Source organism: Myotis yumanensis, unplaced genomic scaffold (assembly GCF_028538775.1).
Source record: "Myotis yumanensis isolate MYYU_CA2020_CCGP unplaced genomic scaffold, mMyoYum1.0.hap1 SCAF_11, whole genome shotgun sequence".
NCBI lineage: Eukaryota > Metazoa > Chordata > Mammalia > Chiroptera > Vespertilionidae > Myotis > Myotis yumanensis.
The window spans coordinates 12,203,605-12,227,676 of NW_027223762.1; the positions used below are offsets into that span (position 1 = coordinate 12,203,605).

General features: G+C 38.3%; 1 protein-coding gene across 2 annotated transcripts in view; it reads left to right on the top strand.

The window, feature by feature from the left end:
* Positions 1–24,072, top strand: part of BABAM2 (BRISC and BRCA1 A complex member 2) — a 351,823-nt gene that overhangs the window by 100,566 nt on the left and 227,185 nt on the right. The window contains exons 5-6 of one of the 2 annotated variants that reach the window (XM_070428913.1): positions 6,636–6,830; positions 18,607–18,681. In XM_070428913.1, the coding sequence (XP_070285014.1) occupies positions 6,636–6,830; positions 18,607–18,681 (270 nt within the window). The remainder of the gene's footprint in view (positions 1–6,635; positions 6,831–18,606; positions 18,682–24,072) is intronic. The other variant, XM_070428914.1, reaches the window with a different exon arrangement.

Genomic DNA, 24,072 nt, shown 5'->3' on the forward strand with positions numbered 1-24,072 from the left:
TGTATTGAATTTATTTGGTTTCATATGTACATTTCTATAGTACATCATCTGTGCATGGGTCCAAAGTCAAGTCTCCTTCCCTTCCACCCTCTCCTACCTCCCCCACCCCTTTCCCTCTTGTAATCCCTGGAGGATGTACACATTTTGATTTAATGTATGTATATATTGGGAAATTATTACCATATAATTTTTAGTAATATTTCTAATTTATTTCTGTACTTTATCCTTTAATTAATTGAAAACTCTTATATAAGCTTTAATTAAAAATTTTTTTTTATTTATTTCAGAGAGGAAGGGAGAGGGATCAATGATGAGAGAGAATCATTGATCAGCTTCCTCTACACTGGGGATCAAGCCTGCAACCCAGGCATGTGCACTGACTGGGAATCGAACTGTGACCTCCTGGTTCATAGGTTGATGCTCAACCACTGAGCAACACTGGTCGGGCTATAAGCTTTAATTTTTTAGAAGAACTTATTTACTCTGTAGAAGATTTCCCCTCCAGTATTAGGCAGTGATGGTTCTAGAACTCTTTTGTTAAGTTGCTTATTTTCCTTCTTCATCACCCCATAGATATGAACCTAGCACATGTTTCCCATCATTTTAATTTATTGGTGTCCTTGAACATGAATTTGCTTCAGCATGGCTGAGAAGCCATGTTTTGAATAAGTGAGACATGAATTGGGGTGAGCTAGGCGTCTGAAAATGTTATCCCTCTCTAAGTTGCTGACAATAAGGAAGCTCAAAAAGGAGTTGAGAATTGGTTGGGCTTTTTAAAGTTCGTGGGGTTATTAATTAGGGGATATAAATGTGTGGTGGAGTGTATTTAAGAGAGAGAAATGTGGGAAGGTTGGGGGTTGCATGAAGAGGAGCATCCCTCAGGTCAGGCATCCTGGACAGGAAAGCCAAAGTGGGAGTCAGAATGATCACGAGACGTGAGATAGGTCCTAACTGCACAGAGGCTGGTGCCAATTCTTTGTTTAGAAAACGATACTTCAGTAAACTGAATGGGGGGAGGGTTGGCAGGTCTACATTCTACATTGTCAGTTGTCATGTAGACAACTCTCAGCAGTTATTCTACCTCTGGTTAAGCAGTCTTTAAAAAGAATATAGGTGTTCAGTGAGACTGGATAAGGTTTCATAAGAGTAGTTAATTCTTTTGTTTTTGTCGATTTTATCACTTTCTCTCTCTCTTTTTTTTGTTGTTGATCCTTAACTTGTGGAGATATATATATATATATATATATATATATATATATATATATAATAAAGAGAATGGAAGGGAGAGGGAGAGACAGTGAGAGAGAAATATTGATGTGAAAGAGTCACATTGATTGGTTGCCTTCTGCACGTGCCCTGACCAGGGCCAGGGATTGAGCTTGCAACCAAGATACCTGCCCTTGACCGGAATCAAACCTGGAACCCTTCAGTCTGTAGGCCAGTGCTATATCCGCTGAGCCAAACTGGCCAGGGCTATCACTTTCTCTTAATGTATTTTTCATTACTCATTATTGAAATCTCTTTTCTATTCTCTTTTCTTTGTTAATATATTATGAACCCTATGCCTACTTCATAGCCATTCTCATTTCAAATTTCTTCTTTCATGCAGTACCAAAAAGTACAGTAAGAGCTTTGTGAATAGAGAAATACTTATTTTTCTGTTTTTCACACTTAATTTATGCTCCTGCTCCCTTTTCCTGAAGAAGCTTTGGGCATTTTTCTCTCTCTCCTACTCAAGATAGTGAAAGCTCTAATATACTGCATTGCTAGACCTGTTTTTAAAATGTGTTCTAGGCTTAGGAAGTGACCAAAATCTAGTATATCTTCTGTGGTCTCTTCTTCTAGGCAAAGTGGTTCAAACCACAAATGACCTAATAAGTAAAAGTAGTTATGTAGCAGCAATAGTGAGGACATTTGATCTTACTGAGCAGATCTGTATCTCCCTTGATGAGGATGTTTTTCAGCTAAGTCAGTTCCCAGGGAAGTGTGCATTTAATGGCCAAAGAGGTCAGATGCTTTTTAATGTATTGGGAGATTGTATTTTAATGGAAAGGGACTGGCTGGCCTGTCTTTACTATGCATTTAACAATTAGGTTGAATCAACTGAAATGAATTCAAATTGGTAAGAGATGTTTGCCAGCTTATATGCTTTCATATATATATTTTTTGGTATGTGTGTATAGATTATAGCCTTTAACTTGCAAAGAGCTAAAGAGAAATGATTGAATTACAAAAGCTTTTTTTTTTTTTTTTTTTAATGAAGCAACTAAAGCTTTTTGTTTCTCTACTGGAACAAGGACTTAAAAGGAGTACTTAACCAAGAAATGGAATGTTGTGTATTCTATTTATTAATGTTTGATTGATCTCTGAAGAAAATGCATCCCAAACTACATAATGATCATTTTGTTTTATACTATGTTGTTATTATCCTATTTATATTTTCAGGAACTCAAAAGTGAGGACAGGACTTTGTACTCTATCAAATTACTTCATAGCAAGAGGCCTCTTTCAATCACTGTATGATGCTGAAGCTCTAAGTTTTTCTCTGTTCATCAAGTCTTAATTTAGACATCCCTTTAAACCTGTCTTTCCTATAAATAAAAGAACATTTCATGATTTTCTCATTGCCAATTAGTCCCTATAAATCCATACACTCTGTAGAGCAGAGTAATTATTACTACCCCTTTAAAGGATGCATTTCTTTAACTTTTGTCTTCTTTTGATAGAAGACTTTTCTGGTAAGATTGGTCAATGATATTAATGAATGTGATTTTTTGATATTGTGTAAATGAAACATGTCAACATTTGGAAGATCTGCATAACTCAGTGAATCAGTATTATCTAAATAACAATGCATGATGGTACAAAATCATACAAGAGTAAAATCCATTTAAAGTCTACATGAAATAAGTCAGACAGAGAAAGACAAATATAACATAATTTCACTTATATGTGGAATCTATCTAAAATATAAAATAAACTCAGAAACACAGAGAACAAACTGATGGTTGCAGATGGGGGATGGGTGGAAAAAAATGAAGAGATTAAGAAGTACAAATTGCCAGCTATAAAAACAGTCATGGGAATGTAAAATACAGCATAGGCAATATATATTCAATAATCTATACTAATAAAAGGGTAATATGCTAATTAGACTGGGTCAACCGGCCATCTTCCGGATGTCTGACTTCCTTCCAGACAAAGCCATGGTGGTGGGGGCTGAGGCAGAGAGGGCAGTTGGGGGTGAGATCAGGCTGGCTGGGGAGGGCAGTTAGGGGCGATCAGGCAGGCAGGCAAGGCAGGTAGAGAGGTTAGGGGTGATCAGGCCGACAGGCAGAGGCAGTTAGGGGCAATCAGGCAGGCAGGCAGGTGAGCGGTTAGGAACCAGCGGTCCCAGATTGCGAGAGGGATGTCCGATTGGAGAGGGTGAAGGCTGGGCTGAGGGAACCCCTTCCTCTGTGCACGAATTTCGTGCACCGGGCCACTAGTATAGTAATATTATGTATGGTGTCAGATAGGTACTAGACTTGTCGGGTTGATCGCATTGGAAGTTATGTAAATGTCTAATCACTATGTTGTACAATTGAAACTAATACAATAGTGTATGTCAACTGTAATTGATAAATTTTAAAAGTGCAGGATAGACAAATGGAATTTAATGTAAGAACATGAAATGTTTATTAATATACCTTCAGATTTCACATTGCAGCTAACCTTTAAGAAACTACCACTGTTGAGTTTTGGTGCAGTATCAAAGAAGAATATCCAGAATTATTTGAAAGGCTATTAAAAATACTCCTCTTTTTCAATGTACTGTTAGGTGAGGCTGGATTTTCTTTATATACTTCAGCCAAAACAACATATTGCAACATTGAATTTTGTAAAAGCATATAGGGAAGTCCAGCTTTTTAAAAAGCCAGACATAGAGATTTGCAAGAATATAAAACAATGTCATGTTTCTCACTATTTTTTCAGGAAATATAGTTATCTCATTAAAATTTTTTTATATTAACATGTAGGATTGTTATTTAGAAATGAATTAATAATTAAGTTTTTAATTTCTCAGTTTTCATTTTACTATAGTAAATTTAATTATATAATTCATATATTCAGAAGCTAGGACCCTTAATACTTTTTAAGACTGTCAAAGGTACCTGTGTAAGAACATCTGGTGTAGTGCTTAAAGAGGAACGTGGAGTCCAATTGCTTGTCAGAAACCCAGCTTTATTGTTTGATAGCTTTGTGACCTTGGATAAGATATTGAACTACTTTTTGCCTCACTTTCTTCATCTATAAAATGATATAATAATATATGGAGGCGTGGCAGGTGTTCTTCCATGCTGCTACCAAGGAAAATGTCAGTTCGTTTTCTCTAATCCCCCAGCCCCAGCTTTGAAATTCATGCCTTCAGACTATAGGACCCACCAATCCTTCCTTGTTGTTGTTACCTATAGACCTTCATTGAAGATTTTAGCACATGGCTTGTTGTTACTCTGCATTATTACCCTTGCCATGGTTTCAGGTGATTTAATGTTTATATAAATAATCCTTTCAACACCCTGGCCTCTCAGTCAGTCCCTGACTTCCTTTCCTTCAGTGATCTTGTCCTCCTCTCTACCTTAGCCAGGCACACTCTTAGCCAGACCTTGTTAATACCAGTTACAGATCACCTCCATCATCTCAGTTTCAAACGTCCCATTTTCTGACCACATCTCCTGTCTTTCCAATTCATTCTTTTTAGTATCTCAACTCCAACAATTTTTTCAGCTCACCAGGGCTATAGGTCCTACCACTTTTTCACTAACTCTCACTTCCATTATGAACTTACTTGGCTTTTTCCTGACTTAAAGTGCATGGTTCATAATTACAATAATTGTTTTTGCAAACTTTCTAAGATCTCTTGTCCCTCTTTCTGTCTATTGTACTTGTCTGGCAAAATCTCAGCCTTTGTTTTTTTTTTTTTTTTTTTTTTTTTTTTTTTTTTTTTTATTTTCCTCTTAAAGTATTACAAAGGGTATCAGCCTTTGTTAAATTTAAATTCCTCCCATTCCACATTGCATCCAGACAGTGGAATTTATGCTAATTGGTCTCACTTAATAATCATACCTCCAACCTCAGTGGAGCTTTTAGCGCTATGTGGAATTCCTCTTAATTTCCTCAGTCCATTTATTTTTCTGAATGACTCTTCTAAATGACTATTTCACACTTCTCAAACTTCTAATATTCACTCCTTCTTTCTCACTCTCAGCTGATGACCTTCCTTCCTGCTTCAGGAGATAATATCAGCTTTCCGGAGAGAACCGCCACCAGCTCTTCTCACCACATGGAAGGGCCTGCCTGCATTTCCACTCATCTAGTTTGACTTTTCTCCTTTCCCTTTGGATGGATTCTCTGCTTATTGCCAAGGCCAACACTCTATGAGATCCCAGGGTTAGCTGCCTATTCACTATGTTCTCTCCTGGGATTCTGCTTCCCCACCTTGCATCATCACGTTTATCCCCTCTCCACACCAACATTCCATTAGGCTACAAATATCTGAGCAAAACTTTCCCTTGAGCTCCACACCCCCTCTAGTTACCAGATTGCATTGTCGGTGTAGCTGTTCGCTATTGCATTCTGCCCATTCTCTCTTAAACCCTCGGCAATCAAGCTCCACTTCAGCAAGTAGCACTTGTTGAGGACAGGATTGACCTAAGTGTCTCTAGAACCAGCAGTCAGTTCTCAGGTCTCAACTTACTTATCAACATCATTGACCCAGTCTGATTGTTTCTTTCTCCTTGAAGTACTTCCTTCATTAGGCTTCTGGGACGCATGCTCTATTTTTCTGAGTAGCATTTATCACCATCTGACATATTTCCTTGTTTGTTTGTTGTTTATTTTGGCCACTAAAATGTAAGCTCCTTGAGAGCAAGGGTTTGGCTTGTTCTCATCTCTGCCAAGAGCAGTGGCGCATACATAATAGGTACTTGGTAAATAGTTGTTGAATGAATGAAAGTGAGCTTAAAAATAGTATATACTTATCAGTTCTTCTCTCATTTCTAGTCCCTTTCCTGGTCAAAAGCTCTCAAAGCCATTTTCTTCCTCTTTTTTCTCTGAATCTTGCATTTGCTAATTGTATTTTCCCTTATCTCTACTCCATTCCTTTTCAGGCTGAGCCATCAGCATTATGCTTATATTTCTGTGGGGCTCTAGTGTTTACCAGAACATTTATTTATATCTGGTATCACAGATGGTCTGTGGATCTGAGTTGATACCATTAGCATATAATGCTGAATTTAGGTGCAGATTAAAAAAATAAAATTATAAATGAGTAAGAAACAAATTAAGTCTTCCAGAGCTAAAATTATAGTCTTCTAGGATATTTAGGTTTATTGTTTATTACTACTCTGCTTTACAGTTTACTGTTTCTGGCTACTCATGATGGAATTTCTCTTGATTTTCTGCGAGGGTTTTTAGAAGGCAGGAGAAATCGCCAAGCTGAAAAGAATTTTCTAACTTCAGCTCTGAGTTTATCACTAAGAGGAGTATGCTCCTCTGCATTTCATCATTCTTTCCCTCTATATCGATGTGCTACTGTATGCTGGATTTGTATGAGAATTCATTTTTAACTGGCCTTTTATTTATGGCTTCTACAGAACCTTGCCTCCTGGAATCCCTCAAATCCCGAATGTCTCTTACTTGTGGTGAAGGAACTTGTGCAACAATATCACCAATTTCAATGCAGCCGTCTCCGTGAGAGCTCCCGCCTCATGTTTGAATACCAGACATTGCTGGAAGAGCCCCAGTATGGAGAGAACATGGAAATTTATGCTGGGAAAAAAAATAACTGGGTAAGGTTTTTGGAAATGGGGAAAAAATGCACTTTATCTGTAATAAAATAAAATAATCAATTCAGATATCTATATATATAAAAGCCAAGAGACTGGAATGACCAGAACAACTGGTCGCTATGACGCACACCGTGGCCAGCCAACCAGCCCAATGCGGGTGGGGCCAGCCAGCCAACCTCCCACGGCCCCTCACACCCTGATTGGGGTGGGGCTGGCTGATTAACCTCCTGCAGCCCCTCCTATCGGCCAACCCTGCCCTGATCGGCCACCCCCACCCAAATGGGGGCGGGGCCAGCCAGCCAACCTCCTGCGACCCCTCCCCTGGCTGGCCCCAATTGGCCCTGATGCGCGCCGGCTGGACCCCACCCGTACACGAATTTGTGCACCGGGCCTCTAGTCTAGTTATAATAAGCCCTAGCCATTTCCTTAGATAGACATGGTTCAGGTTGCCTACATATGTTCTCATAATTTAGAGTTTAAAGGGACCTTGATGTTTATCTGGTTCATTGTGTTTCTCAGAGTTATCACCTGGGAAATTTGTAAAATTTGGAGTTTCACATCCCCAGCCCCAAGTGTCCAGAAACCAGGTTTGTTTGTTTGTTTGTTTGTTTGTTTTTTAATTAAGTCTTTATTGTTCAGATTATTACATTTGTTCCTCTTTTTTTCCCCCCATAACTCCCCTCCTTCCAGCTCCCACCTCACCCTCCCCCCTCACTCTCCACCCACTGTGTTCATCCATAGGTGCACGATTTTTGTCCAGTCTCTTCCCGCATCTCCCACACCCCCTTTCCCCCCAAGAATAGTCAGTTCATTCCCTTTCCATGTCCCTGATTCTATTATAATCACCAGTTCATTCTGTACATCCAGTTATTTATTCACTTGATTCTTAGATTCATTTGTTGATAGATGCATATTTGTTGTTCATAATTTGTATCTTTACCTTTTTCTTCTTCTTCCTCTTCTTAAAGGATACCTTTCAGCATTTCATATACTACTGATTTGGTGGTGATGAAGTCCTTTAACTTTTCCTTATCTGTGAAGCTCTTTATCTGACCTTCACTTCTGAATGATAGCTTTGCTGGATAAAGTAATCTTGGTTGTAGGTTCTTGCTATTCATCCCTTTGAATATTTCTTGCCACTCCCTTCTGGCCTGCAAAGTTTCTGTTGAGAAATCAGCTGACAGTTGTATGGGTATTCCCTTGTAGGTAACTGAGTTTCTTTCTCTTGCTGCTTTTAAGATTCTCTCTTTGTCTTTTGCTCTTGGCATTTTAATTATGATGTGTCTTGGTGTGGTCCTCTTTGGATTCCTTTTGTTTGGGGTTCTCTGTGCTTCCTGGACTTGGAAGTCTATTTCTTTCACCAGGTGGGGGAAGTTTTCTGTCATTATTTCTTCAAATAGGTTTTCAATATCTTGCTCTCTCTCATCTTCTGGTACCCCTATAATTCTGATGTTGGTACACTTGTAGCTGTCCCAGAGGCTCCTTACACTATCTTCGTATTTTTGGGTTCTTTTTTCATTTTGCTTTTCTAGTTGGGTGTTTCTCGCTTCTTCGCATTTCAAATCTTTGACTTGATTCTTGTGTTCCTCTGGTTTGCTGTTGGGAGTCTGTATAATATTCTTTATTTCAGTCAGTGTATGCTTACTTTCTAGATGGTCCTTTATCACACCATCGAGGGTCTCATTAGATTTCCTGTACATCTCATCAAGTTTATCGACAGACTCTAGAAGCCTCTTGAGAGACCTCAAAAGTGTGGTTCTGAACTCAGTATCCTCCCTTGATAGTTTTGTCTGTTTCTTTGTCTCCGCATTTTTTACACTTTCTTGGTACACCCCCGAGTGGTCTTTGTGCGCAGTCTTGTTGTAGTTAAGCCTTGATTGTTATAGTTAATACTAGAGGGATTTGACCTCCAGGCCAACTGGCTGTGATAATCAGCTGTGTCTGCAGTGGAAGAACTTGTGTCCTCTAGGGAGGTGCTAATCTAGCCTTTGCCTGAGGCTATCTGGCAAATGCCTCTGTGCAGGGCTTGGGCGGGGCGGGTCCCACGGGATCAACAGGGCGGAGGAGGGAGCAGTTATGGCTGCTCTCAGTCCGTCCCCAGGGGCTCTGCCTCTCTGTCCCAGCAACAGCTGCAAACCTCGGAGGGACCATAGCCAGACAGTCCCGCTTCTCCCGTTTGAGTCTGGGTCCCTAGAGACTTGCCCGGATCTGGAGCTCTGAGTCTGAGGCTCCCTCCAGATTGAAACAGACAACCACGCCCTCAGCCACCAGCCCGCGCCGTGCGCACTCCGCACCTTAGTATTTTACTTCAGCACTGCGCCTCCTCTGATTCTCGGTTCCTCCTAGTTGTAGAACTTCCACTCAGCCAGCCTTCCTGTGGTTCTGGATGATGTCCGTTCCGTCTTTTAGTTGTATTTTTGAAGTGGTTGTTCGAGGCAGCAAACTCTGGCGTTAACCTATGCCGCCATCTTGGTTTCTCAGAAACCAGGTTTTGATTCAGGTGGTTCATAGGCCACATTTTGAGACACTGGCAAGTTTCCCTTTTTTATTTTTTAACATCTTTATTGTTGAAAGTATTACATATATTCCCTTTCCCCCCCTCCATTTACCTCTTCCAGGCCACGCACCCCCTGGCCTTCACAACCCTATTGTCTGTGTCCAGACCTCTTTAGTATCCCAGTCGGATATGTGAGGTAGCTAGTTTATATGGAGCCTTTTATAATTTCTTTTTATAGTTTCTTTAAGTTATATGATCCTTTCTTTAAAAAAATATTTTTATTGATTTCAGAGAGAGGAAGGGAGAGGGAGAGAGAGATAGAAACATCAGTGATAAGAGAGAATCATCGATTGGTTGCCTCCTGCACGCCCCCTACTGGGGAATCAAGCTCGCAACCCAGGCATATGCCCTGACCAGGAATTGAACCATGACCTCCTGGTTCATGGATGAACACTTAACCACTGAACCACACTGGCAAGGCTTGTATAATCCTTTTGAAATGCAAGTCGGATCATATCACTCCTTAGCCTAGAACTTTCATATACCTCTCTTTGACGCTCATGGTAAAAGCCAGTGGCATAAAATGCTCTACATGATTTCTATCACCACCATCCTTTATTCTTCACTAATTCCCTCACTTCATCTCCTACCTTCCTATCTAAAAATATTCAGCTCTAGCCACACCTTTGCTGTGCTGCAGACACACCAGGTGTGCTTGTGCTGTAGGCTTTGTATATAGTGTTCCTGTTGTATGGTGTAGTTCCCCTAACTACTTGCATGCCTAATGCCCTTCCTTATAGTTTTTACTCATTTGTCATAGTCTCAGCCATGCCTGTGTTAACACGCATGGTTTTCTTAAACAACTTTTTTGAGGTATAGTTTGCATATCATAAATTCACCTGTGTTAAGTGTATAAGGCAATGATTTTTAACACATTTGCTGAGTTGAGCAACCACAAACACAATCCCATTTTTTAATGATTTCATCACCCAGTAAGGTTCCTCATGCCATTTACAGTTAATTCTATCCCTATCTCCAGACCTGGGTAACCACTAAACTAGTTTCTGCTATATAGATGTTCTTTCCTGAACATTCATGTAATGGAATCATATAATATGTGGTCTTTTCTAACTGGCTTCTTTCTCTTAATACATTTGCGGTTCATCCATGTTGTAGCATGTCTTAGCAGTTCATTTCTTTTTGTGGTTGACTAATACTCCATTGGATAGACATACCACATTTTGTTTATCCATCCTCCAACGATGGACATTTGGGTTTCCATGTTTTAACTGTTAAGAATAATGCTGTAAACATTCACTTGCAAGTCTTTGTAACACCTCTTTTTAAAAGGATAATTCGCATCCCTCCACCTGTACCCTGCTCTACGTTTTTTGCATCTCTTTTTTAACATAATATATGATGAATATATTGTATTAGTTATATGTTGCTGCATTAGATAATTATTCTAGAAATTAGTGGTTTAAAACATTTATTTTTTGCATGTTAGTATTTTATTATTTCTTATGTTTAAATTTATTCTTATTGTTCAAAGTATTACAGATGTCCCCTTTTTCCCACCAGTGAACCCCCCTTCCTCCCACGCCTTCACTGCACTATTATCTGTGTTCTTGGGCTATGCATATAAGCATATAAATTCTTTGGTTAATCTCTGCCCGCCCTTCCCCCTTCCCTCTGAGATAAAACAACATAGATTATCATAGTTTTTATTTGTCAGTAGTCTATGTAGACTCTCTGCTTAGAGTCTCTCACAAGCTGCACTCAAGGTATTGGCCAGGGCTGCAGTCATCTCAAGACTCACCTGGAGATGAATCCATTCTCAGCTCATTCCTAAGGCTGTGGGTACCTTTCAGTTCACTGCTGGCTGTTGGCTGGAGGCTGCCCTCAGCTCCTTGCCTCTTCACAGGGCCTCTCCCCATGGCAGCTCATAGCACGGCGGCTGGCTTCATCAGAGCAGTCAATCAGTCAGGAGAGCGAGAGTGTGGGCAAGAGAGAGTCACATTCTTTCTAACCTAATCTCAGAAGAGACATCTCATCATCTGTGCTGTATTCTGTTTAAGTCCAGTCTACACACAGGGAGGAATGACATAATAGTGCAACTACCAGGGACTATTGGAAGCCACCTAGAAGCAGCCTACACACTTACTTATGTCTATTGCTTGTCTATCCCTTACACTGGGATATAAATTCCATGGAGGCAGGGATCTTTGTTCTCTTCGTTCTATATCAAAAACACCCAGAACAGTGTCTGCCACATTGTTTACTCTCTGTCAACATTAGTTGAATAAGTACATTAATAAACTCTCTAGTCTAGTTAAGTACAGAATAAGTTTAACTTCCCTTCTCTGTGCTAATTCTTTTAGGTTTCACTTAGTCTTCCTTTACTTACGTTAAATATGCCTCCTCTGTCTTATTCTTCAGCTTTTTCTTAAAAGGACATGGTTTCCAAGGTCTTATACATGATTAATGCCTTTGAACTAGTAGGATTAAAATTTATTCTTGTTACAAATTATCTTGTTTATTCAGTTCAAGGTTTTTTGTTTTTTTAAAAAATATATCTTATTTTATTGTGGTAAAAGATATATAAAATTAAATTTACCCTCTTAACTATTTATATCAAAACTGTAAGTTTGTACCTCGTAATTGCTTTCATCTTTTTGCCCAGTCCTCCCCTGCCCAACCCTCTGGCAGCTATCAGTTCTCTGCTATGAGTCTGTTTGTTCTCTTTGTTCATTTGTTTAGGTTTTTAGATTCCACATATAAGTGAAATGATAGAGTATTTGTCTTTCTCTGACTTATTTTACTTAGCATAAGTAAGTCCACATTCTGGATCAATCCATATTGTCACAAATGGCAAGATTTTAATCATTTTCATGGCTGAATAATATTCCTCTGTGTGTGTGTGTGTGTGTGTGTGTATACATACATACATACATACATAACTACTCCTCTATCTATTCATCTATCAGTGGATACCTAGTTGGCTTCCATATCTTGGTTACTGTAAGTAATGCTGCATTGAATATAGGGGTGCATATATCTTTTTGAATTCATGTTTCACTTTCTTTGTCTAAGCACCCAGTAGTGGAATTTCTAGTTCCTTTGTCTTTTGTTATAACCTTTGTTTTAAAGTTTATTTTGCCTATAAGTATTGCTATCCCAGCTTTTAAAAAAATTTTCATTTTCATGAAATATCTTTTTCCATCCATTTACTTTCAGTCAGTGTGTGTCTTTTGTTCTGAAATGAGTCTCATGTGGGTAGAATATGTAATGGTCTTTTTTGTTGTTTTTAATCCATTCAGCCATCCTATCTATGTCTTTTGAATGGAGCACTTAGTCTGTTTACATCTAAAGTATTTGTTGAGCCCGGCTGGCGTGGCTTAGTGGTTGATGTCGACTTATGAACCAGGACGTCATGGTTCAATTCCCGGTAAGGGTACATGTCCAGGTTGCAAGCTCAGTCCCCAGTGGAGGGGCATGCAGGAGGCAGACAATGATTCGCTTTCATCATTGATGTTCTATCTCTCCCACTCCCTTCCTCTCTGAAATCAATAAAAATATTAAAAAAGTGTTTATTGATAGGCATGTGCTTATTGCCATTTTTATTGTTTTCATACTAGTTTTATGAATGTTTGGTCTACTACTTTTTCGATATGTTTGCCTTTACTAGTGAGAGTTTTTCTTTCATATATTTTCTTATTTCTAGTTTGACCTTTTTTTTCCACTTAAAGAATTTCCTTTAACATTTCTTTTTAAAATAAATATATTTTTATTGACTTAAGAAAGGAAGGGAGAGGGATAGAGAGATAGAAACATTGATGAGAGGAACATCATTGATTGGCTGTCTCCTGCACGCCCCCTACTGGGGATTGAGCCTGTAACTCCGGCATGTGCCCTGACCGGAATTGAACTGTGACCTTCTGGTTCATAGATCGACGCTCAACCACTGAGCCACACCAGCTGGGCATAACATTTCTTGTGATGCTGATATAGTGGTGATGAACTTTAGCTTTTGCTTGTCTGGGAGATTCTTTTTTTTTTTTTTTGGCAGATTATTTTATTTTATTTTATTGCTTAAAGTATTACAAAGAGTAGTACATATGTTTCCTTTTTTCCTCATTGACCTTCCCCCGGCTTCCCCTACCCCCCAGTATCTTGTGTCCATTGGTTATTCTTATATTTGTCTGGGAAATTTTTGATCTCCTTCAGTTCTGAATGATAACCTTGCCAGATAGAGTATTCTTGATTATAGGCATTTTCCCTTTCATCATGTTGACTGTATCATTTCTATTTTACTCATAATATTTGCAGTGCCTTTATAGGTCCTGACAGATTTTAGGCTCTTAACCTATAGCAATGAATGGATGAATACATCTTGAGCCTTAGGTTGAGCTCTGACTCTATTATTCTCTTAATTATTGTAGGCAAGTTTTTTGACTATTCTAAGCCTCAATTTTCTCATTTCTAAAATAGGTATAAATGAATTAGACCTACTGAACAGGGTTTGGGGAATAATTAAACAGTATTAGAACTTAGAACAATCTTAGAACACCATTTTGTAAAGTATGAGATGTTCTAATTAGCCTAACTTTCGCTTTCCTTTTTACATGCAGTAGATAATTATGCATTTGCCAGGGAACAACCTGCAGACTTAGCCTATCGGTTGTCAGAGTCCATTGGAAGAATCACCCTTACCAGGCTGTCACCCAGCTAAAATTATAGCCACTCTTGAGTATTTCTTAGCTTTTAGCTATCTAAGTGGTAAGAGCAGTTAATTTCAGATGAAAGCTTGTTGACAGGGAACAGTCTCTAAGAAAGTAAAATTTCCCTTTACAGAGCAACCTGGGTTTGGAATCCAGTCTGCATAAGATGCCTACCTGTCACTTTCAAAACAGGGAGAGAACTATGACACAGCTGCTATTACCAGAAGAAAAGCTTAGACCTAATACATTGCCCAAACTCAGTGTTGTTAGTTTGTTACTTGCCAATGTACTATAACTTGAAAGAAGGAAGGATGCACGTATTTATTGCTAATGCTGGGGAAATTGCCATTAAGGCAGTTGGCAGAATGGCTGACATTTTAACAGTCATAGGTCAGATAATTTTCTACATCTATCCAAGAGAGGATTTGACCAAGGATTGAAAAAAAAATCAAATTATTCTGTTCACTTGGCTGCATCTAAATGTCTCATTTTCAGCTTACAGGAAAGATTGCTATGGAAGCAGTCTTTGACATTACCACAGAGTGACCATAAATTGCTTGAATAACTTGGAACTTCAAATATAAAAAAACGGGAAAAGTCATTGTTGGAGATAGAACTCAGAAAGGATTTCTGACTTACGTTTTGCTTCTCATATCATGTTTATAGCTCAACTTTTATAGTAAAATATGCTTTAAATCACTATTTACTCAATTTTGCAGAGGAAGATTAGCTTACAGCTCACAAGGAAAATCAGGGTAAAACTGAAAACGGAATTCTTGCCTAGTTTCTGATGTTTCCAATGCTATTAGAAACAAGTGCTGTTTTATTTAGTCTCTCAACGGCAAAATAAAGAATGTATAGTAGGCTTGAAAGTTGGAGATAATAAAGTACTCTATGGTTTCTATTAGATCAAATTCTCTTCACAGCATTAAGATTCATTTATTATGAATTTAGCTGTATAAATCAGTCTGTTGCCAATAAACATACATTTATACTAGTTCTAGGATCAACATTTTGAGAAGGGATAATGTAGGGATCATCTGAGCATTTTTCAAAAAAATATATTTTTATTGATTTTTGAGAGGAAGGGAGGAGGAGGGAGAGATGGAAATATCAGTGATGAGAGAGAATCATTGATCGGCTGCCTCCGGCACATCCCGCATTGGGGATCGGGCCTGCAACCCAGGCATGTACCCTGACCGGAATCAAACCATCACCTCCTGGTTCATAGGATGACACTCTACCACTGAGCCACGCCGGCCAGGCTCATCTGAGAATTTTTAAAAGAATGTTGGTCTGAAATAGCGGGTAGAATAAAAATATATTGTACAAACTAAAAAAGGGCAAAAGAGCTAAAGTTCTGTGCATGTACTAAAATAACTAGCAGTTCAAATGAGTCCAAGTGCTAAATATGCAATTATTTTCCTGATTACCTTATATGTACAAGAGTTCTTTTAATTTTTTAAATCCCACATTTCACTCCTTTTGTTATTTAAAAATATAAGACCCATTGAGTCTAAGAAATTCAAAGTTTTGAGATTGCCATTTTAACTTACAGATTGACATTTTAGACTAGTGGGTAGAAATGGCTACTTATAAATTGGTAGGTTGTTTGACCCTAAAATTTGAAAATGAATAAAAAATGAATGGAGTCTGACTTACTATTGTCTGTCCAACCAACCTCTTCTAATTCCTTGGTACTTTTTAAAAACCGGTGTCAACCTCCACAGGAATGACTTAACAAATGTTCCACATACATGTAGTAGCCATTTTGGTGTTCACTGATTTTATGAATGATTGTTGCACATCCCACAGGGGTTTGAAAATAGCTCACCTACGGAGAAGGGAGTTTCTGGATGACCTCAGATCAGTATCAGTGCTTGTTCACTCCAGTAACACTGACCCAACTCCCCTCCCCTCTGACAGCTGTGAGTTTGTTCTCTGTATCTCTGAGTCTGTTTCTATTCTGTTAGTTTGTTTTTTTTCATTAGATAAGGAAGACTTTTCTGTTTGTGTTCCAATATCCCTCACCAAACTCCCATTGGGCTAGGTGCCCCTCTTATAAGCTCCTATTTAACTCTGTACCTCTGTACTTTATTTATGTTGCCCCTATACTTACTCCTTTTAAAGTATGACCTCTCATACTTAAAAACAGACTCTCTTAGGTCCAAAGAATCACATTTAACAGGTTATGTTAGTTCTAGAGTTCTAGGAGCTTATGGTAGTTCTAAAAGCTTAACATAGCACCAAAACCACACCTTTTAGTAATCTTGGACCATAACAGAAGGTAAGAGTTTTATTAGGATCTTTCAGAGACCTCCTTCCACCCACTATGATGAGTTGTTTATACATTCTCAAGTGGTTCTTAACTATCCTCTCAGATGTTGGGTTTTGAGTAGAGTGAATGTATTGATGTTTTATACTGAGTGCAGCTCTCAGCTCTCAGGTTTAGTCCTCATTCTCACCTTTGGATTCCTGGTGGCACAGTGCCTGCTGTGACTCTATCTGGCTGCCTCAGCTTTAATTCTGTTCATTCATTTCTCTCATTCTGCCTTTTCTGTCTCAGGGTTACGCTTGTGGTAAGGAAGAAGTGCTCTGTCCTTAGCCAGAGTTGATGTAAATTAAAAGATGTTGTAAGCAGTAAAACAAACAGCAAACAACTATGCAGATGGTGGTTATCATTGTGATCTTTTTGAGCTCAAGGTTTATATTTCTGTTTGAATTTTTAAGGCTTTAGGTTAGAGTTTTAAAATGAGGGCCAAGACTTTGGAGCCAGTTGCTAGGGTGTTTGTAGAAAAGAATGATGCATGTTGTGGATCAAATGTAAGAAGTGTGCATGTGTGCCCTAACCAGTTTGGCTCAGCGGATAGAGCGTCGGCCTGCGGACTCAGGGGTCCCAGGTTCGATTCCAGTCAAGGGCATGTACCTTGCTTGCGGGCACATCTCCCGTGGGGGAGTGTGCAGGAGGCAGCTGATCGATGATTGATGTTTCTGGCTCTCTATCCCTCTCCCTTCCTCTCTGTGAAAAATCAATAAAATATATATTTTTTAAAAAAAGTGTGCATGTATACTGTGTGTGCTCATCCACTCATCCATTAAAAACCTGTAAGTGTGTACTGTGTTTAAAGATATGTTTTGGGGAGTTTGAGGTGTTTGTTTTCATAAGGGAGGAAGGGAGTGGAGATATTGGGAGCTCTATAGTAGTCACAATATGAAAAGCTAGAAATAAACTCTTTAGAGTGGTTCTAGATTATCCCTGAAGTTCTTTGTCCAGACAACATGTAACAGTGAAACCCAACATGTCAAAATTCCAAGCTGAGCTGCAGGCTTGCATTAAGAGAGGCTGGAAGACCCAGAATCCCACCAGCTCAGCACCCATCTTTGTTGCTTTTGCAAGATTTCCCTTGGAACCCCCTAGGTGTCTGTACAACCCAATTGGAAAACCCCTCCTCTAGACTATGACAAAGATTTTAAAAAATGTGATTCCTTAGCCCGGCTGGTGTGGTTCAGTGGTTGAGCGGCGACTCATGAAGCAGGACCTCATGGTTTCATTCCTGGTCAGGGCACGTGCCTAGGTTGTGGGCTCGATTTCCAGTAGGAGGCATGCAGGAAACAGGTGATTCATGATTCTTTCTCATCACTGATGGTTTTTTCCTCTCCATTCCTTTCCCTTCCTCTCTCTGAAATAAATAAAAACATATAAAAAATGTGATTCCTTAGCCTTTCCCATCATAAAAATTGAATTTTTTCTCTAATATGAATTTTCTCTTTTAAAAAATAGAAAGTATTATTGATAGCTTAGTTAAATGTTCTAAATTGCCAAACCTCTGTATATCTTTCCTATGAAGACTGGTTTATAGATAGAATCACTGAAAAATATTAGTTGATGATAATGTTAACAGATTTTCAGGGAATTAAATCTTATTTGGCGTATCCACTGATGAATTGCTTTATATGGGTAGAAGTTTGACCTTGTGTGCACTTCTAGTCAAATTATGAAGGCTGATGATATATGTCCTGAGCCTGTGGGTCATAAATTCAGGGAGGGGCAAAAGTAGGTTTATGATTGTGAGAGAGTGAAACACAGAGCTTATTCTTATATTATTATGTATTTATTAATTATTATATTACTCATTATTATTAATCTTTTGCCCACCCCTGTATTAGTGAAGTGGTCTGAATGCTTCAGTAAAAGCAAAGGAATCAAAGGGGCAGGTCTGTCTCTATTGTTCATGTTTTTAAGAAACCATACATTAGGTATTCTTTTTATACTTAAAAATAAACAAAGGTAATACTACTGCATTATACTTTTATTGCATTTATAAAACATTTTAAAAGTTTTAATTGTACTTTTTAGTAACTAATAATTTAATACTTTTTTTGATCTTCCCCTACTTTTTCATCCTTTTTTTTTCTTGACTGTTTGTTTCATGTTGTTTTACCCAAACTGAAGATGCCTATATTTTGAACAGGTTGAACTTGTGATTTTGGCTGTAATTGTCATTTCACAACCTATTTTTTGATTTTTAATCTTATTTTTATACTTTTCTTTCTACAGACTGGTGAATTTTCAGCTCGTTTCCTTTTGAAGTTGCCGGTGGATTTCAGTAATATTCCCACATACCTTCTCAAGGTAAAAATATATAGTTGTCAATATGAGACTATAAATGAATTTTTTAAGTAATTATATTACTCTGAATATGTATGTGATTGGTTTACCAGCATTTGTTTGGATGATTAATTCTATTAAAATACTGGAGGCTTGGTGCACAAATTTGTGCATGGGTGAGGTCTGGCTGGCCCACCACAATGGGGGCCCATTGGGCTGGGCTGGCAGGGGGGAGGGGCTACGGGCGGTTGGCCAGCTGTCCACGCCCCCGATTGAGGTGTTGGGGACCAATCAGGGGCCAGATCAGGTCGGTTGGCTGCTGCAGTGCCCGTCATAGCCACCGGTCGTTCTGGTTGTTCTGGTTTTTCCACTGTTCAGGTCACTGGGCTTTTATATATATAGTTTAATTGCATTAGATCCATTAAGTTCCTTTGTTACCTAAAAGCTAAAAGGGTAGCCCTAAAAGTAATTTTGAAATGATGTTTAATTATAAGATAAAATTAGTATAAGTAAATTAAATTTTGGAAAAAACACCCGTTTATAGTCAATAACCTTCTTGGCATGAAAGATCTGTTAGAAATTGTCTAATATGCATTCTATCTTTAAGTCAGATTGCATACTAACTATGCCTTGCTAAAGGGCATTTTATTTTCCATACTTATGTTAGCAGTTGATCTCAGGCACCTCATAGTTGGCCTGACCTGAAGAGAACGAGAATTGAATTAGGCCACTGTACAGGGCATTTTTTATTTTTATTTTTTTAAATATTTAATATATTTTTATTGGTTTCAGAGAGGAAGGGAGAGGGAGATAGAGACATCAATGATGAGAGCGAATCACTGCTGCCTCCCGCACACCCCCTACTGGGGATTAAGCCCACAACCTGGTCATGTGCCCTGACTGGGAATCAAACTGTGACCTCCTGGTTCATAGGTCAATGCTCAACCATTGAGCCACACTGGCTGGGCCATGACATTCTTTAAAATGAATGCAGGCAAGCTGTGGTTTGGGGAGGGATCTGCAGATGCTTTGCAGAGAAAGATAGAATGCAAGTGGCTAGGCTGTGGTTAGGGTGAAAGAAACTAAATGGACCAGGGAGAAAGTTCTGAACTGGAAGCCTAAGACAAAGGCCTAGGTTCATCGCTAGATGCGGGCTTTGGTTGTGACTGCCCTCAGTTCCATATTTCAACCTGGGGCTATATAGCTTTAGTCTAATGTAAGAAAAAGCTCTACCTTCCTAATTTGATGTTGTTCAAAGAGTTAGCAGTGTTTATAACAGTTTGAAGAGAAGACAGAATCCTGTACAAGTTTTCCTGCATATTGTAGTGAGTAAATAATATTAGATATTAATCTTAATAATGATTGGAAGTGTGGTCTTGTGGAATATAAATGATAGGCAATAGAAAAGATTAAGGAACACTTTTTTAATTTTCATGTTTCATTAAGTAAAACATAGGATTTTTGTGCTTCATTATACTTTCATTTTTAGTTTCTATTAGACTAGTTTTCTACTCTGTATCCAGGAGTTGTGAAGTCCAAGTGAGAATGGAAGTGAGCAATTTACATTAGTTTCTCCTCACTCCTGTTGTAGAAAATATATGTATTAGAGCTGTCATTATTAAGCATAACTAATTCGGTTTCAGCATTTACTATGCTCCATTAGAGTAGCAAGCAGTTTCCTTGGAAACTCTTAGATCACAGACTCATTGACCTCCATATATTCCAGTTAAAACTCTATTTCAGACTATTTAAAACCAGATGCAGTAATATATGAAAGTACCTTATTTATGTAATCACTTTACTCCATAATTTACAATTACAGTATCTTTGGTTTGATTTTTGGGGCCTTATCAGTTTGATTGGTTGTCTTGTTTATTTGAACTTGATGTTGCCTTTGCTCCTGTTCTTGAAGGTCAAAGGAAAAAAAATGTTCCTTGAATCATAATCTGTCTTAAATTTTCTTTTCAAAATCAAATTTTCCCATTTTCTTTTCCAAGACTTCTAAATTTATATTATGATGCCCTTACTTTTTTTTTGCTAGTCAAATAGGAGAAAAGTGGAATCTATTTGGCAAATTAGAAAGCTTCTTTCCTTTCCCCAAATAAAAGTACTATGAAATGATTTTTCTCCTGTAGGTGAAATGGGTACATTGAAGCACTGATGTCTTTCTGGATCTGTTGTTCATGCAAAGAGATTAAAACAACAAGGACCAAAAAAGAAATATTTATATAACACAAAATAGTAGCAAAAAAAATACCCCCACAACAAAAAACCTATTTAAACCTATACAATTTTATTAATGAATATCACCTCAATAAATTCAATTTAAAAATATTTTTTAAAAATTATAAGCTCTTTGTGATTTTTGTCATCTTATCTAGTGTTTCAATAATCCCAACACAATAAAAACAACAACAACCAACTGGCATTCCAGAAGTAACCCAGAATATCTGTTGAGGGTTTTAATCTAAGTTCCTGAAGTTGTTGAATCATAACCTTGGAATATTTGGCTGTACTCTTAAAAACAAAGTTTGCATTAGAAACTGCTTTACATATTATTTATATTTGGATGCTTCTAATTTTTAATCACGAGGCTTATGACTGATAGTCTAAATCCTAAAATAAACTCTTCAAATTTCTAGGGTTAGGATACTCTTTATCAGCATCAGTATAGTTTTACCTTGACATCCCAAATAAATGAAAGGTTAAGTAGACTTCTAACATTGAGATAGCATGGAGTTTGACTACACACCCTACTGATTTGCTATAGTGAAATTTTACTGCACTGTGAAAGCCATCATAAGTTTATATGTCCAAATGTACCTATTTTATCCATTAATAGACAAAATGAGTTGTAGAAATGGGATGGAAACTTGAAAACCTGAACCTATCAAGTGAAATTGTTAAGAAACAACTAAAGTGATAGCATACTAGCCAAAGTAATCCTGGCTTTTCAAGAAGTAGCTTTAATTCATGATATACTTGAATGCAATAATCTTACTGATGCTCTGTCTTTGAAAAGTTTAAAGGAAATGTTGCTGGGGTAAAAAGCATTTCAGTGGTTGGTCCTATCATTCTTTCATATAGTTAGGGAGAATAGGTCATGGCATGAGTTAAACATGTGTATGACTTGTCACTAAAGATTGAGTTTTAGTACATTTGCAGTTTTGAAATGTTTCATTCTTCTCACCTTCCATAGGAAAGGAAAGGGTTTGGCATTCTGTGTATCCAGAAGAAGAGAATTAGGCTAATTTATCTCCCTAGAATTTCTTTTTGGATGAATTCTTGCATTGTCCTTTATTATTGGAACTGTTTGAAAGTTCATTTAGTTTTATACAATTAGTATGAAGGAAACTGGTAATTTCCACCAAATATTCTCTTTATTTAAAATCCAGCAAGCTTTTACTGTGACATGTATTGATAGTTGTTTCTCAGCGAGCATAAGATAGCAGACATTAAAAGCTCCCTGATCCTGATAAATGAATATAAATTCAAAAGCTGACCTCACAAAGATTTTTCTCTAAACCACAGATTAAATGATGCTTCAAAATTTGAGACCGTTTAGTTGACGGAATTTTTGGATCCAATAAACTTACACTTAATAAGTAGCTTTTAGAAATAAAGACTGCTTTAACTCATTCTTGTGAAATCTGGTATTAAAGCAAAACAGTTGTCTGTTTCTTGAGAGACCATAAAGGATTCACAGAGAACCCTCATCTTATCTTAAAGGAAATAGTTTCTGTCTAACCAAATAGGAGTGGGCATACTTTTATACAAGTAGGAATGTGTACCTGGAAGAGAGTGCCGTAAAAGTAGGGTACTGTTTATTCCTGCAGTAAGTCTGATTTATCATGACTAAATTTGAGCCAAAATTTGCATTTGAGACTTAATTACAAAGGAAGTTGTGAGATTGTCTAAAAATGTATTCTGCAGGGAACTTCGTTTTATTCTTTCATGAAGTAGGGGACCCATGACTGCTCTCAGTTTATTTTTTTAAAATATGTTTTCATTGATTTTTAGAGAGAGAGAAAGTGAGAGGGATAGAGAGAAACAACCTTGACCAATTGGTTGCCTCCTGCAGCTCTCCCCAGCCCCTACTGGGGATTAAGCCCACAATCCGGGCAGTGCCCTGACGGGGAATTGAACCAGTGACCTCTTGTTTTCAACACTCTTCTGCTGAGCCACACCAGCCAGGTGCTCTCATTTTATTGTTCTTGTTCTCCCTCCTTTCTCTAGAGAGAGAAGCAGGGCTTTGGAGGGAAATACACTCCAGATCAGAGCGCCTGAATGTCTTCTCTAAAGGGCAAGATTGTAAAATTTTAGGTTTGCAGGCCAGATGGTCTCTGTCACAACTACTCAGCTCTGCTGTCATAGCATGAAAGCAGCCATCACAATATGTAAATGAACCCTTGTGGCTGGTTTCCAATAAAACTTTATTTTCACAAACAGGCACTGGGCTGGATTTGGAATGTGGGCAATTGTTTGCCTATCTCTTTTAGATTATGGAGAAGAATGTTTCTTCACAACTGCACCTGGGGCAGCATAGAAAGATCAGTAATGGGATCTGGATTTTAATACCATGCTCTCTTAGCTGATATTTTACTTACACCTTCAACTTGGGTGAATTCTCCGTTTCTCTTTTACTTCCTTTTTTTTCTGTTTTCTTCCCTTTTTATTCCATCTTCTCTCTCATTTTTAAATAATCTGTTGGTAATATATAATCTACTAAATTCTCTTCCATGTCTTAGTTTCCCTAACTGTGATTCTGAGAGTGCTGTACATTACAGTTCCTCTTCTGCCTGGAAGCGATTAGTCCAAGGGCTGGATACATCCTCCAAGCTGCCCCAGAGTTTTTCCTAGAAGAACATTTGAAAATTGAAGCAGGAAGAGGAAAACATTTTCTTTGCTATGATGTTTTTAATTGAGTCCAGGACTACAGGTGGTCATGTTCCTCACTGTGTGGGAAAAGCCTGTAGATCAGCACAGTCCAGTGGAAATATAATGCAAGCCATAAGTGTGAGCCACACATGTAATTTCTAGTAGCCACATTAAAGAACTAAGAAGAAACAGGTGAAATTAGTTTAATAATATGTTTTATTTAACACATTCAATATATTATTTTAATATGTAATCAAAGTTAGAATTATTATGAGATATTTAATATATATACTAGAGACCCGGTGCATGAAATTTGTGCATTGGGGGTGTGTGTCCTTTGCCCAGCCTGCACCCTCTCCAATCTGGGACCCCACGAGGGATGTCCTACTGGGATTGGGCCTAAACGGGCAGTCGGACATCCCTCTCACAATCTGGGACTGCTGGCTCCCAACCGCTTGCCTGCCTGCCGGCCCGATTGCCCCTAACCACTCCCCTGCCAGCCTGATCGACGCCTAACTCCTCCTCTGCCGGCCCAAT